Source organism: Lissotriton vulgaris, chromosome 1_1 (genome assembly GCF_964263255.1).
Source record: "Lissotriton vulgaris chromosome 1_1, aLisVul1.2, whole genome shotgun sequence".
Classification (NCBI taxonomy): Eukaryota; Metazoa; Chordata; class Amphibia; order Caudata; family Salamandridae; genus Lissotriton; species Lissotriton vulgaris.
The window spans coordinates 1,062,242,380-1,062,255,938 of NC_141685.1; the positions used below are offsets into that span (position 1 = coordinate 1,062,242,380).

Sequence of the window (13,559 nt, forward strand, 5' to 3'; positions counted from 1 at the left end):
AGTCCCACAATGATAATCTTCTCCTGGACAGTCATTCCTCCTGCAAGGTCAGGCACACTGCTTACATCTTTTAGCAGACAGGCAGTATACTAGGCACGCCCTCAGCTCCTCCAGCAAAAAGCAGAGACTTCAACCTAGGGACTTTTAGGAGGCAGTTAGGCAGGAAGAACATAAGTTACTTACCTGTTATGTTATTAAGGTATTTATATATCGCGCACTGCTACTCGAGAACAGTGAACATGGGAGGCCAGAGGAACTAAATGGACTGTTTAAACAGATGAGTTTTTAGCCTTTTTTAAAATGTAGACAGTTCCTTGATATGCCGGAGATCATCAGGGAGCGCATTCCAGAGAGTGGAGGCCTTGACTGTAAGGGACATCCCCCCCAGACGAGCTCTCCGAAATCTAGGGATCACCAGCCGTCTTTGCATAGCTGAACACAAAGGACGATTGGGAGTGTAGAGGGAGAGCCTGGAACTGATGTAGGCAGGGCCCTGACCGTGAAGTGCCTTGTGAGTCATGGTGAGTGCTTTAAAATGCACACGCTGGGCAACAGGTAACCAGTGCAGATTGCTCAACTGCTTGCGCACGCTTAGGCATCTGGGAATGTTAAATACAAGCCTAACTGCCGCGTTCTGGATGACCTGTAATTTTCCCAGACGGTACCCAGGAATTCCACGGTAAAGGGCATTGGCATAATCCAGGCGAGCCAGTACTAGTGCCCTGACCACAGTCTCCCTGGCAGCGCAGGGAAGTAAGGGAAAAAATCTTCTCAGGGCTTTCAGTGTGCCAAAGCACACCCCTGACAGACGCATGATTTGTTCATGGAAGCCTAAATCGCCCCCAAACCAAATTCCCAGGTTTTTAGCTACACCGCAATCTCCAGAGGGGCAAGGAAATCCAGGAGGCCAGAGAGACTCTCTAAAGGCAGGTGGAACATGACCATAGAGGAGCACCTCAGATTTCTCTTCATTACATTTCAGGCTGGCCTGGGCCAGCCATGAAAAGACCGCTGACAAGCAGCGATGGGCCACCTCCGTTTGCAGGTCATCCCCCTTCCAGGTAAAGAGAAGCTGGGTGTCGTCTGCATAGGCCATAATTTTGGCATCCAGCTTCTCCGCCAGACCAATCAGGGGAGTAAGGTAGACATTGAACAAAAGGGGGCTCAATGTGGACCCTTGAGGGACACCTGTGGCTACCCTAGCATCTGATGAAGAGAAAGGGGGCATCCACCACACCTGTTGGGAGCGGTTATCCAAAAAGGATCTGACCCATTCCCAGGCCGTGCCGTTAATACCGATGTCAGACAGGCGGGAGAGGAGCTAGAGGTGGGGTACCGTATCGAAGGCGGCAGAGAGGTCGAGTAAACTGTAAACTGTGGTTCTCCAGTATTGGTGTCTTTCATAGATTCACATGCTTGAATATTCCCCGTCGTCGAAGTGGGAGTCCCACGGTACATAAAATAGCAGTAATATATGCATATATAAGTATATATAAGCATATATAAGTAAAATTATTATAATTATAAAAATACATATACATATATAAAATACAGTAAAATATCCAGAAAACTCAAAAGTACCATAGAACAGAATAGGCCCATAGAAAGCCTAAGAGAGAAACTCAACTTGGTAACATATCAGTGTCATTATGTTTTGGTCCAAATTCCAGTCAATCAGGCTGTAGTTCCCTCTAGAACCTTCTCCTCAGAAGCCCAAGACCTCAGATTTCCGTAGCACAGAGTAACCAAAAGTGCCTGAGGAGAAGAGCGCCTCTGAGGGGAGGACGGGAGGGTCGCATGTGAATCTATGAAAGACACCAATACTGGAGAACCACAGTTTACAGGTAAGTAACTTATGTTCTTCTCCAGTATTAGGGGTGTCTTTCATAGATTCACATGCTTGAATAAGAGTAGAAAGCAGTAATCATCATATAAGTCATATAGGTAACAGTAAATTCAAGCATATAATAGACATATCATATTAAAGAGAAAAAACCTTTATGACTGGAGGCGGGTAGCAACAGAGGCTCACCTTTAATGGAAAAGATTCCGCAGCACCGCTTGTCCTACTGCTGCATCTGCGGCATCTGTTGACTGCAGACAGTAGTGCTTCGTAAAAGTATGGCTGCTCGACCACATAGCCGCTCTGCAAATGTGTCGCAGAGGTACTCCCGCAAAGAGGGCAGTAGAAGCTGACACAGCTCTAGTTGAATGAGCACGTACTGGAGCTGGAAGAGGCTTGCCAGCCCGTTGATGACAAAAGGTAAGAAATCCACCTAGTAATAGTTTGTTTGGTAACAGGTTGTCCTTTGCAGATCGGGCCATAAGCCACGAACAGTTGATCAGATTTCCTGATGGATGCAGTGCACTGAATGTAAAACTTAAGGCAACGTTTCACATCCAGGGAATGTAATGAAGGTTCCGCAGGAGTTTGTGGATCAGAAAAGAAAGTTTTTAAAATGACTGGTTCATTGAGAGGAAAATCACTAGGAACTTTCGGAATACATTTCGGATTAGTACGCAGTGTAACAGCCTCTTTTAAGAACTGGAGAAAAGGAGGCTGAATTGTGAATGCCTGAATGTCACTGACACGCCTAGATGACGTCAAGGCGAGCAATAGGGCAACTTTCCACATGAGGAATTTTAAGCTTGCTGAATGGATGGGTTCAAAAGGAGGTAGGAGGAGCGGAGACAAAACCAGATTTAAGCGCCAAGCAGGCGGAGGACGCCGAATGGGTGGAAACATACGGAAGAGGCCTTTGAAAAACTGTTGAATGATTCTAGACGAATACAGTGAGGTAGACCCATCAGGACGAAAGCGGGAGAGAGCCGCTAGAAATACCTTCAGAGTGGAGTGGGAAAGTCCTGACTTTGCAAGGGATAGGAAGAAAGGCAGGATCTGTTCTGGTTTGGCGGTCATTGGATCCAAGGCTTTGGTGTGGCACCAGACACAGAAACGCTTCCACTTCAACTGATAGGTTTTAATGGTAGAGGAGCACGGGCGTGCGCTAACACCTCTCTACAGTCAGCGTCGATGGTCAGACGCTCAAATTCATGGTGTTCAGGTTCCAGGCATGGAGGTATGCTGGATCCGGATGGCAAATCTGCCCCTGCTGCATCGTGAGGAGGTGAGGCAGTGGATGAAGCTGAATTGGCTCGTTCTGGGAGAACAAGAGTAGGTCCGGGAACCATGGGCGCCGCGGCCACTTGGGTGCGATCAGGATGATGTGGCAGGGTTGAAGCCTCATCCTGTGCAACAAGCGCGGAATCAGAGGAAGCGAAGGGAAAGCGTAGCTGACTGCGTTCAACCAGCTGATCGAAAATGCATTTCCGCTCGACTCTCTGTGGGGATGAAGACTTGCAAAGCGTTGTCATCTCCTGTTGGTGATAGTCGCCAAAAGATCCATCTGCGGCTGGCCCCACTGGCGGAAAATGAACTCGAGAGTTGGTTGATTGAGTTCCCACTCGTGGTTGTCAGAGAAAGACCTGCTGAGTGAATCCGCCAGAACATTGGAAGCACCCGGCACATGGATGGCTGTGAGATGAATTTGATGTCGAATCGCCCAATTCCATATCTCCTGTGCTTGTTGGGAGAGCAAAAGGGACCTTGTGCTGCCCTGCTTGTTCAGGTAATGCATGCTGGTGGTGTTGTCTGTCCTCACCAGCAGAGATTGACCTTGAACAATCCCTTGAAAAGACTTCAGGGCAAGGAAGATCGCCAGAAGCTCTAGGCGGTTTATATGCCAAGTGCGTTGGACCGTACGCAGTCCATTTCCCTTGTACTGACAGACCTTCAAGATGTGCTCCCCAGCCCTCCAGGGACGCATCGGTTGTAAGCGTCAGAGTCGGAGCAGCGTCTTGAAAAGACCGACCTTTTGAAATGTTTGGAGGGTGAGCCCACCACTCCAGAGCCTTTTGAATGCGGGGCGTGAGAAGGATCCTGTCGTTCAATGATCCTGAAATCTGCTTCCACTGCTTGTCTAACTCCTCTTAGACGACCCTCATATGTAGTCTGCAGTGGGGAATCAACTGTATGAGGACGCCATGCCGAGGAATGATTTCAACATCCGGACGAAAACTTACAGTTTTAACTGGAGGGACCGTACCATCTGGAGCATACGGTCTTGTCTTTCCTGGGAGACAAAAACCATTGCCAGCTGAGAATCTAGTGAGGCTCCTAGAAAATCTCGCCGCTGAGATGGGCGAAAGTGTGACTTCTGGCAATTGATGGAAAGGCCCAAGTCTTGTAACAGGGAGAGGCAAGACTGTGTATGCTGGATTGCCAGTTGGAGGTTTGGAGCCTTTATGAGACAATCGTCCAGGTATGGATAAAACTGTATGCCTTGTAGGCGCAGAAAGGCAGCTACCGGGGCCATGATCTTGGTAAAAACCCTCAGTGCTGAAAGGAGGCCGAAAGGTAGGACTTTGAATTGGAAGTGCAGTTGTCCGACTGTGAAGCGTAGATACTTCCTGTGTCTGGGGTGAATTAGCACATGGAAATATGCGTCTTGGAGGTCGATCGTTGAAAAGAATTCCCTTGGATTGAGATAATTGAGAATTTGAAGAAGAGTTAACATCTGAAAAGTTTTCGAAATGATAAATTTGTTCAGGGCCCGTAAATCCAAAATTGGACGCCATTCTCCCGACTTTTTCTTGACTAAGAAAAACCGGGAATAGAATCCCTTGCCGCGTTGACCTTGCGGCACTACCTCGATGGCTCCTTTTTTGATCATCAATTTTACCTGGGCCAAAAGTTCTTTGAGGTGGGGAGAGGGTGGCCCCGAAGGTGGACGAGTGGGAGGGAATTTTGTAAACTCCAGGGTATGTCCTTTGGAGATAATGTCCAGGACCCATTGGTCGGAGGTGATTTCGGACCATTTACAAAAGTACCTTGAGATGCGACCTCCAAGATGCACAGTCGGCAGAAGAAAGGAACTGAGACTGTCACTGCTTTTTGTTGTTTGCGCCACCTCTATAAGTTGTTTTCCGTTGGTATGGTCTGGTGGAGGACTGACGATTTGGGGTTTGGTAAGAACCCCTCTGCCGGTTATCGTTGTAGGTATTGTACGAACGATATTGTCCTGATCCTCGAAAAGTAGAGGAACCTCCGCCTCTACCTCGTGCCCCCCGAAAGGGCCGTTTCTTGTACTGGAGGGTAGCTAAGGACTTTGCAGTGTCGGTGTCCTTTTTTATTGCTTCAAGGGCATAGTCTACATGCTTGCCAAATAAAGACTCCCCGTCGTACGGCAAGTCCAGGACTTTTGCTTGTACCTCTGGACGGAAGGTGGTAGATTTCAGCCAGCCTTGACGCCTCAAGACTGCTGCCCCAGCCAATTGACGAAAGCCCGTGGAGGAAATGTCGAGCGCGCATTCGATAATTTCGGGCAAAATTATCTCTCCCTCCTGAATAATGGCCTGCGCTTCTGCACGGATGGCCTCGGGTATTTGAGGAATCAGTGCGGCAATCTCGGACCACATCTGGCGGTCGTAACGTCCCAGAATAGCCAAGGTATTTGCCGCTCTGAAAGTAGTAGCCGCCATTGTTGTAAATTGTTTGCCTATAGAGTCCAACTTGCGGCCTTCCTGATCAGGAGGAGACGTGAGTGGTGGAGCAGGATTGCGAGATCTTTTCTGTGCTGCTTGAGTGATAACCGAATCTGCTTTTGGTTTTGACACCAAACAGGCCGGAGCAGACGCCGGAGCCTTATACTTCTTGTCTAATCTGGGCAAGACTGCAGGTACTGAATTTGGATGTTCCATTAATTTAAGGCCCTCCTGCCAAATAAAGTCAATGATTGGTATTGTGTGGGATTGCCTTTGTGAAACGTCCTTAAAATCATACAAGAAGCATTCACTTTCATGTTGTTGTTTTTCGACAGTGAGATGAAAGCGCTTCACAGAACGGACCATCAAAGTATGGAAATTTGCAATGTCCACTGGAGGCGATGCAAGAGGCGAGGCGGGCGGAGTGGAAGGTGTTTGAGCCCTGTAATTGTCCCACTCATTCATATCGACATCATTGTCGTCGTCATCAGTGTTGTGAGGATCAGGATCCTCGTTGTCGGTGTCAGGGCGCGTACCTCCCGGTGACGCGGGTGGAACAAGTGCAGGTGCTTGTGGAGGTTGAGGTTGAGGCTGTGGAGGAAGTTGTGATGCTGGAGAGGCAGGTGTAGATGGATGGAACCTGCGGTTATAGTCATCAAGCATGTGCTGCAAATTCATGACCAAAGATAAAGGTATTTGCGTAACCGGCTCTGAAGTTACTGCTTCTGATTCGTCAACAGGAAATAATTTGTTCCCATCTTCGACGTTTTCCTCTTCGTCACCCTCATCACTATACTCCTGGCACTTAATGTGCAAATCAGATGGACTAGATGCCTGTCCGAAGAGTTGTTCCACCTCCGAATCGTTTCCGGATTCTTCCCCACCAGACTGAAACAATTTGTCTGGAAGACGGGTTCCACTCCTCACTGGACTCAGTTGAATGAGAGGTACCGTCCTTAAAGAAGAAGCAGTAACCACTGTAAAAGTGGCAGCTGAGGCCAAAGGTATAGGAGATGTCGACGAGTCTGTTGACGTAACTGCGGCAGTTTTACAACCAACCTGAGGCGTTTGCGTCGTCGTCATAGATGTAATCGACGCTGAAATTGAAGGCTTTTTCTTCGTCGACGAAGATTTCTTGTCCGTCAACGGAGCCGTCGACGAGATTGGAGCTTTATTCGTTGACGATGATATAGACGTCGACGGGATGACAGCCGTAGATGAAGTCGTCGACGATGATGATATGATGGCCGTCGACGGAGGCGCCGACGACGAGACTGCCGTCGACGATGATGGGCCCATCGACGAGCTGCTTTTAGATGACTTGGTCTTCGTCGACGGTGTTCGCGTCGACGATGGAAGCGTCAACGGTGTTCGCGTCGACGAGGATTTCTTCGTCAACGGTACTGATTTGACACTCGTCGACGAGATCTTTACAATTGAAGTAATGGGTCTCGCCTCCTGGGCTGTCATCGATGAGGTGATCGTCGTCAATGCAGTACTGGATGGCATAGTACATGTCGTCGTCGACGTAGAGGCTACAGTCACAACTTCGTCGTCGGTGAAGACGTTGACGGACGCGTCGACGAGCCCGTCGACGAGCCACTGCTAGATTTACGAGAGGAAGGCAAGGCTTTGGGCGCAGACGTCAGAGAACCAGGTCCCGTAGACGTGCCCTGCAGCAAATCCTGTGGGGAAACAATCTTGGAGGATTCCAACAGTCTACTCTTCTTCAGAAAAGGAGATGGAACCTCAGTTTCAGACCCATGCTTCTGAGAGGATTTAGAAATACCAGAGGACAAACTTTCTACCTCAGAAACCACAGACTCTGAAGTCTTCAACTTCTGTAGCCACAGAAGGAGACGGGCCTCTCTATCCCTCAGAGTCTTGGGAGGAAAAGTGCGACAGTACTTACGGTTTTTTACCTCGTGGTCTGGGTAGAGACAGTAAATGCATTTACTGTGTGGATCCTCATGGAAAAGGCGCAGTTTACCACAAGAGGGGCAGGCTTCAAATAAAGATTTCTTATTTGAAGACATTTCCTGAAGAAATAACAGCTAGAGTTGAAGAAAACTGAGCAGAGCTCAGGGAGACTCCCTTCACACGACGTGCAGTATAAAATCTGAGGTCTTGGGCTTCTGAGGAGAAGGTTCTAGAGGGAACTACAGCCTGATTGGCTGGAATTTGGACCAAAACATAATGACACTGATATGTTACCAAGTTGAGTTTCTCCCTTAGGCTTTCAATGGGCCTATTCTGTTCTATGGTACTTTTGAGTTTTCTGGATATTTTACTGTATTTTATATATGTATATGTATTTTTATAATTATAATAATTTTACTTATATATGCATATATTACTGCTATTTTATGTACCGTGGGACTCACACTTCGACGACGGGGAATATTCAAGCATGTGAATCTATGAAAGACACCCCTAATACTGGAGAAAACACCATTCCTTGGCACTCAGAAATCCTTCAGGTAGTCCCTTGCTTGGTCAAGAAGAACTTGGTACTGGACAAAGTGTGGTGGTTTGGGTCTCACGTTTATACTCTCCTAGAGAGGGTATGTGGATCCATTGTCTGAGGTTTTAAAACCAATTTGTGTCAGTTTTCTTTCAAATGGCATTTTCAAGCCGTTCTCCAGACACAGAATGTGTGCTAAGCAATGGCCCTCCCAGCTGACACAAGTGAGAATGGTCCAAGTAGGAGCAACGCAAACATGAGAACAATGCAGTGTGACTTCCCAGCACTTGGCAGTCATTAGCCTTTCTGAATCAGACATAAAAAAGAGAAGGCCCTGAACAACAGAAGCTACGGCCCCACCAATCATCCCCCTACCACCTATCAAATAGCATTGCTCAGGAAGAACTAATCAACAGTCCTTTGGTAACAAGGCCTTTATGTAATTTCTAAAGAGAGCCCCGTCTTAATCCTCTTCACTTCAGTGCCCTGGTCCTTTGCAATGCAGGTACACACACTTCCCTTTTGGGAGAAGTTGTCCTCATCCTCTATTTGTGCCATGCTAAAGCAGGCCAGTGTAAAATTGAAACCGCAGTCCCTATATATAAGGTCCCAATTCCCTTTTTATTCTGTCCATAGTATTGCATATGTTTTCTTGTTTTTAAATTCTCATCCTTTGCCTCTGAATATAAGGTGCCTCATTCTCAGATGTTTAGATCCTAGGCAATGATTATGTGGTAGTTTTAAAGAGTTCTTAGTTCCATACCAGGTGTACAACACCTTTATTCACAGATTCCTCAATCCTATTTTAGTGTTGGAGGTCCTCGTTCTCAGATTCCTTGACCCTGTTGCTGTGCATGAATTCTCATTTCTCACATCCCTCTGCTCAAAGCATGGTTTATGAGTTCTACGTTCCCTAGATTCCTTAGCCCAAGTTCCTGGGTAGGAGGTGCGCATATGCCGATTCCTATACTCCCGGATTGAGGATAAGCTTCATATTTTTATATTTCTTTCCAGATCCATTCGAGGTCTACATTTGCAGATTCCTCCCTACTGCCTTTGTATCAGGTCTTGTACTTCCATTCCTTTTCGACTAGTCTGAATATGAAGCAGTAATTCTCAGATTGCTCCACCCTGTCGCTTGTGTATGACATCACCAGCCTCAGACTAATTCACTCCAGGCATATACGTATTATTTCTCTTGCCTGTAGTATATGTACACAGTGACATATTTTGCCCAGGGTTTTTTGAGTTCCCCATTCCCCAATTTCTCCACCACAGGCATGAGGTCCACTTGCTCATATTGATTCCAGAGGTCCTGTGCATTAGGTTTCCATTCTCATTGCCTTTCCTCTAAACCCAGAGTATGAGGATGTTGGTAAACCTCATGTTTTTTATTTACTTGCTCACCTAAATGAGGCCTGCCTCGCCCTTACCTACCGTGCCTTATGTCCTACCCCCTAAGAAGGTCTCCTAATAACTCTTGGGTGCCCTTTGCCACTTCTTTACTCTCACAAAATCGTTATTGCCATCATGGTCCCTTCTTTACTATTTATCTCCACGGTCAGTGGTGTCCTTGTGTGTGCTGTGCTGCGCTGCGCTGCCTTCTCACTCACCTTCATGAGGTCCTCGTTACCCTCTGAGGTCTCCCCTTGGGTGTAGGAGTTCAACATGTCGGTTAGCAGTGAGACATTGTTGTTCACTTCTTCTATGGCGTTGACCCGTTTTGAAATCTTCTCCATTCGCTTTTGATCCTGAAAGAGTCACAATGTTGACAATTAGCAATATTTTCAGTCATGCTTCCAAACCTACAATAGACCAACGCACAACATAAAAACAAATTCACGCTGAGCTTTGAGGACACAGAGGATATCGTTAAAATGATGCAACAGGCTGTTCTGTCTCTACCCTAGGACACCCATAGATCTTTTCACTTTGGCGTTGCTTAGTTTTCAGTATGAAGGGCCTAGGGAAGCTGTTCTCCTCTGCTCTCACATCCATGCTTGGGAGTTCAGCTCAGCTTTAGTTTGCCTGACATTTGTCTTGGGTCTGTTTGGCCAGTCGATGGCTCAGCTATGGTCAGCCCTGCTTCTGTTTAATCTGTTGTTGTGTGGCTGTCTCCTCATGAGTGGTCATCCTGACTTTTAGCTCAGCTCCTGGTTGGCCAGTCTTGTGGTTCAGCTCTGTCAGTCATACTTTTGGTCAAGCTACGGTCATATAGCGTGTGGCTCAGGTCTGGTCTGCCCTGCCTTTGGCTCTGTTCTGGCCTGCCTGGCTTACACCCCATGTCTGGTCTTTGGGGCTTGTGGTGCAAGTCTAGTCAGACTGGCATGAGCTAAATTGGTGACGGCTGCTCATTTTCACACTTGGAAAGGAAGGGGGAGGGATCCCAGGTCTAGCATCCAATGGACTGCTAATGCGATCGAAATAAAATTCCTGGATCAACAAAGACACACAGGGTGATCACATGTAAGCCATTCCAACTCCCCTGAAAGGGTGTTCTGAAGAGCAATGTAAGAGAGGTGTTTAAGAAGGATTCCAAACAACAGATGTGTTGTGTGGTCAAATACTTAATTTGTTAAAATGATCCATTGACCTTTTGACACAAAACGTCCTCCTACATAATGCGAACATCCTCCAGTTAATGTAGGAACTGAACACAGAATAATCTTACAGACCAGCGTGGAAAGCACTTACCTCCTGCACCATCTCCTTGATGAGCTTATTAGCGGCCCGGAGATCCTCAGGGTGCGAGCTCTTTAGTAGGCGCGCCAACATCTGCAATAGAAGAAAGCAGAGGGAGGCAGGCTACAGTGAAATATGTGTGGCATCTTCATTGCATTCACTGTACTGTACATTTTAACCCCAGGTACAGGAAGTCTCTTGTATCTGCATGCAAGGAAAATATCTATGATCCCCCTCCACTTCCACTATAGTTTCCAAATTCTCACATTAGTGAGGACCGGGCGATAATAACTCTTCAAACCTTACCCCCCTTGCCCCTACACCACCATCACACCTACACACTTCATGCCTTCAGAGCCACAACTCTGCTGCTCAAGCTCCAGTTCAACCGGACAGGCTCTTTTTGCGCCAGACATGGACGGCCATGAGAGAGAACAAGCTGCCAAGGGCCCAAACTTGCTGCTAGCAGATAGTATATTGAATTCTACATCCCTCTGAATCACCATTTTATCTATGGTGAATACACTGTTGCAAACTACTGGAAGACTATTAACGACTAGTTTACTCACTGGATACCCACTCCACTACCCTTAAAAGCGCAAGATCCCCAGTTGCAGGAACCTCTGAAACTGTCTGTTTTACACTACCTTGAGTTGAACTGATGCCAATAAAAAAAGAAAGGGGCAGCACTAAACATATTTCATAAGAGCAACTAAATAGGTGCTCCATTGCGATTCCTTCATCTACCTTCTCCACCATTGGAAGGGCAGGGGGCAACTTCAGGTCAACTTTTGATACTCCCGCTTTCAGTCAAGCCCACCAGACTGCTTTTGGTTCCCCTTCAGGTTATAGATCTTCACCCCAAAAACCTGAGTTGGAATGGTTCAATAATAACCCACAAACTGCCTCTACTCTTTTCCAACAAAGACCACTACGATTCATTTACCTTAGATTTCTCCTCATCGTCAAAGATTGCATTCTGTGGCCGCGGGGGAGGTGGCGGAGGGAGGAGCACATCATCCTGAAGAATGGGGTCATCCTTCAGGATGCCTGTAATAAAAGGTTCATTCTATAATTAGTTGAAAAGGCATGAATTAAAAAGGACTCACAAGATTGAATAGGCAGTCATTTTGGGGAATGAAAAGCAAGGTACCTGGTTCCTAACAACAGTGCAACCTCCAGACTGTTTACAATAGCTGGCACTGGCAAGGACATTCCGGAAACCTCTCCTGCTTCCACTGGATGTGTTGGCCACATGCAAATGTGTAAAGGAGCTATATCATTGTATTCCTCCCTGAAACTTTAACAAGGTAATTCAGAATTTCTTGTGTTTCTAACTTTGTAAACTAGACTATACCATGTACTTTTCTTTTCTAGGATTAGTTTAATAACGTTTCTAAATTAAAATATCTTTAACTTCTCAATGTTTGCGTCTGTTTCATTTTAGAGTGACTTCACTTAGTGAAAGCCTTCTAGTCCACAAGAATAAAGGATAGAAGAGTGCGTTATTGTGGCAACACCTCATATGTTAGTGCAATTCTAAATATTTCTATGGAACAGTCGCAAGCAAGCCCTGAGAAATTGGCAGTACTCTGCAAAACAAGAGTGACCCTGTTTAAAATAAATTGGCTCCTGTTTTGTGGTTCTTAAGAGTAAATTCTATGCGGCTACCTCAATCAAATATTTTTTCCGTAATTGGACTTCTAACTAAGACTGTGATCAATCCTGTGACAACTTTGGAGTTGAGATTCAAATCATCATGGGGAATACTAGAACACACTAAAGAAGAATAAATATATCAAGTTAAAGACTGGCACACAAAATTGGGCGAAAATTTATTTGAAATCTGATGGATTAAATTCTGGAGTCAGTGGAATGACAGTCCATGAGTTTTTGATGATTGATATTCTTGAAAGTGTTGGTTTTAGAATGCGTATTAAGAATAACTCAAATGAAATATGGATATATAAATTGTGATACTATACAGTAATGTGTTTCAAGAGAAATGCTGCCCTTGTTTGGTGATTTGTATGGTGTGACCAGTAATATGTTACATGCCTTAATGGGTCTGAGCAAGTGCAGGGCCACAGGACGGGAGTAACAAGATTTGTTTTGGAAGAATAAACTAACTAGAATTGACTAGAAATTGTTATTGTTCCTACTTTAAAATGTTTTACACAAAAATGCCAAATGATGGGCAAAGTCCAATACCCCAAATTCACTGTTACAAGTGGTCACTTCGGAAACCAAGGGAAAACGCACTTTGTATTATGCTCTAATAACTATAAAACTTGCATAATGCAACTTCACACTTCTACATTTCAAAGTATATGTCACACTGGCTTTTATGAATACATTTCTGAGTGAAGTTCTAAAATATGTACATTTCCAGCCTCTTTTCAACTCACCTTATCAAAAGATGTGCTGCCTTAATTACTTTTTTAATAACATGTCTGTATGCAGGAAGACTACCAGAAACAGAATATTTCCGTAAATGCAAAAGTGTGAATATGCCCCCTATTTAGACAGTACTGTAGAATTATGGATCTCAGTAAAATGTGTTATTACTGCTATAAAAGGCATGCCGCAATCACATAAAATTATGAATCTATCAATAGAGTAGGCTCATGGAGAGCCAAACAGTAACTATTCACCCTGTTTCTTCAACATCTGATAGGCTTCTGCAATCTTGGCCTCATCCGGGAGCCCCAGGGTCCAGCTGTACATCAGCTCCAGGATCTTGGACTTCACTTTCTCAGGAGAGCGTCCTCCGAGATACTAAGAATGAGAATGAGATGGGCCAAAGCAATGGTTAGTGTCGCCAAGAAATCCCAAAATATTAAAAACAAGTAGAAGAATAAACAAGGAT

At 45.7% G+C, this 13,559-nt stretch overlaps 1 protein-coding gene across 2 annotated transcripts in view; it reads right to left on the reverse strand.

The window, feature by feature from the left end:
* The window catches only part of GGA1 (golgi associated, gamma adaptin ear containing, ARF binding protein 1), a 196,922-nt gene that overhangs the window by 134,849 nt on the left and 48,514 nt on the right, over positions 1-13,559 (reverse strand). For both annotated transcript variants that reach the window (XM_086963036.1, XM_086963042.1), the window contains exons 5-8: positions 13,345-13,468; positions 11,637-11,740; positions 10,703-10,783; positions 9,622-9,759 (exon numbers count right to left, since the gene is read on the reverse strand). In XM_086963036.1, the coding sequence (XP_086819162.1) occupies positions 9,622-9,759; positions 10,703-10,783; positions 11,637-11,740; positions 13,345-13,468 (447 nt within the window). The remainder of the gene's footprint in view (positions 1-9,621; positions 9,760-10,702; positions 10,784-11,636; positions 11,741-13,344; positions 13,469-13,559) is intronic.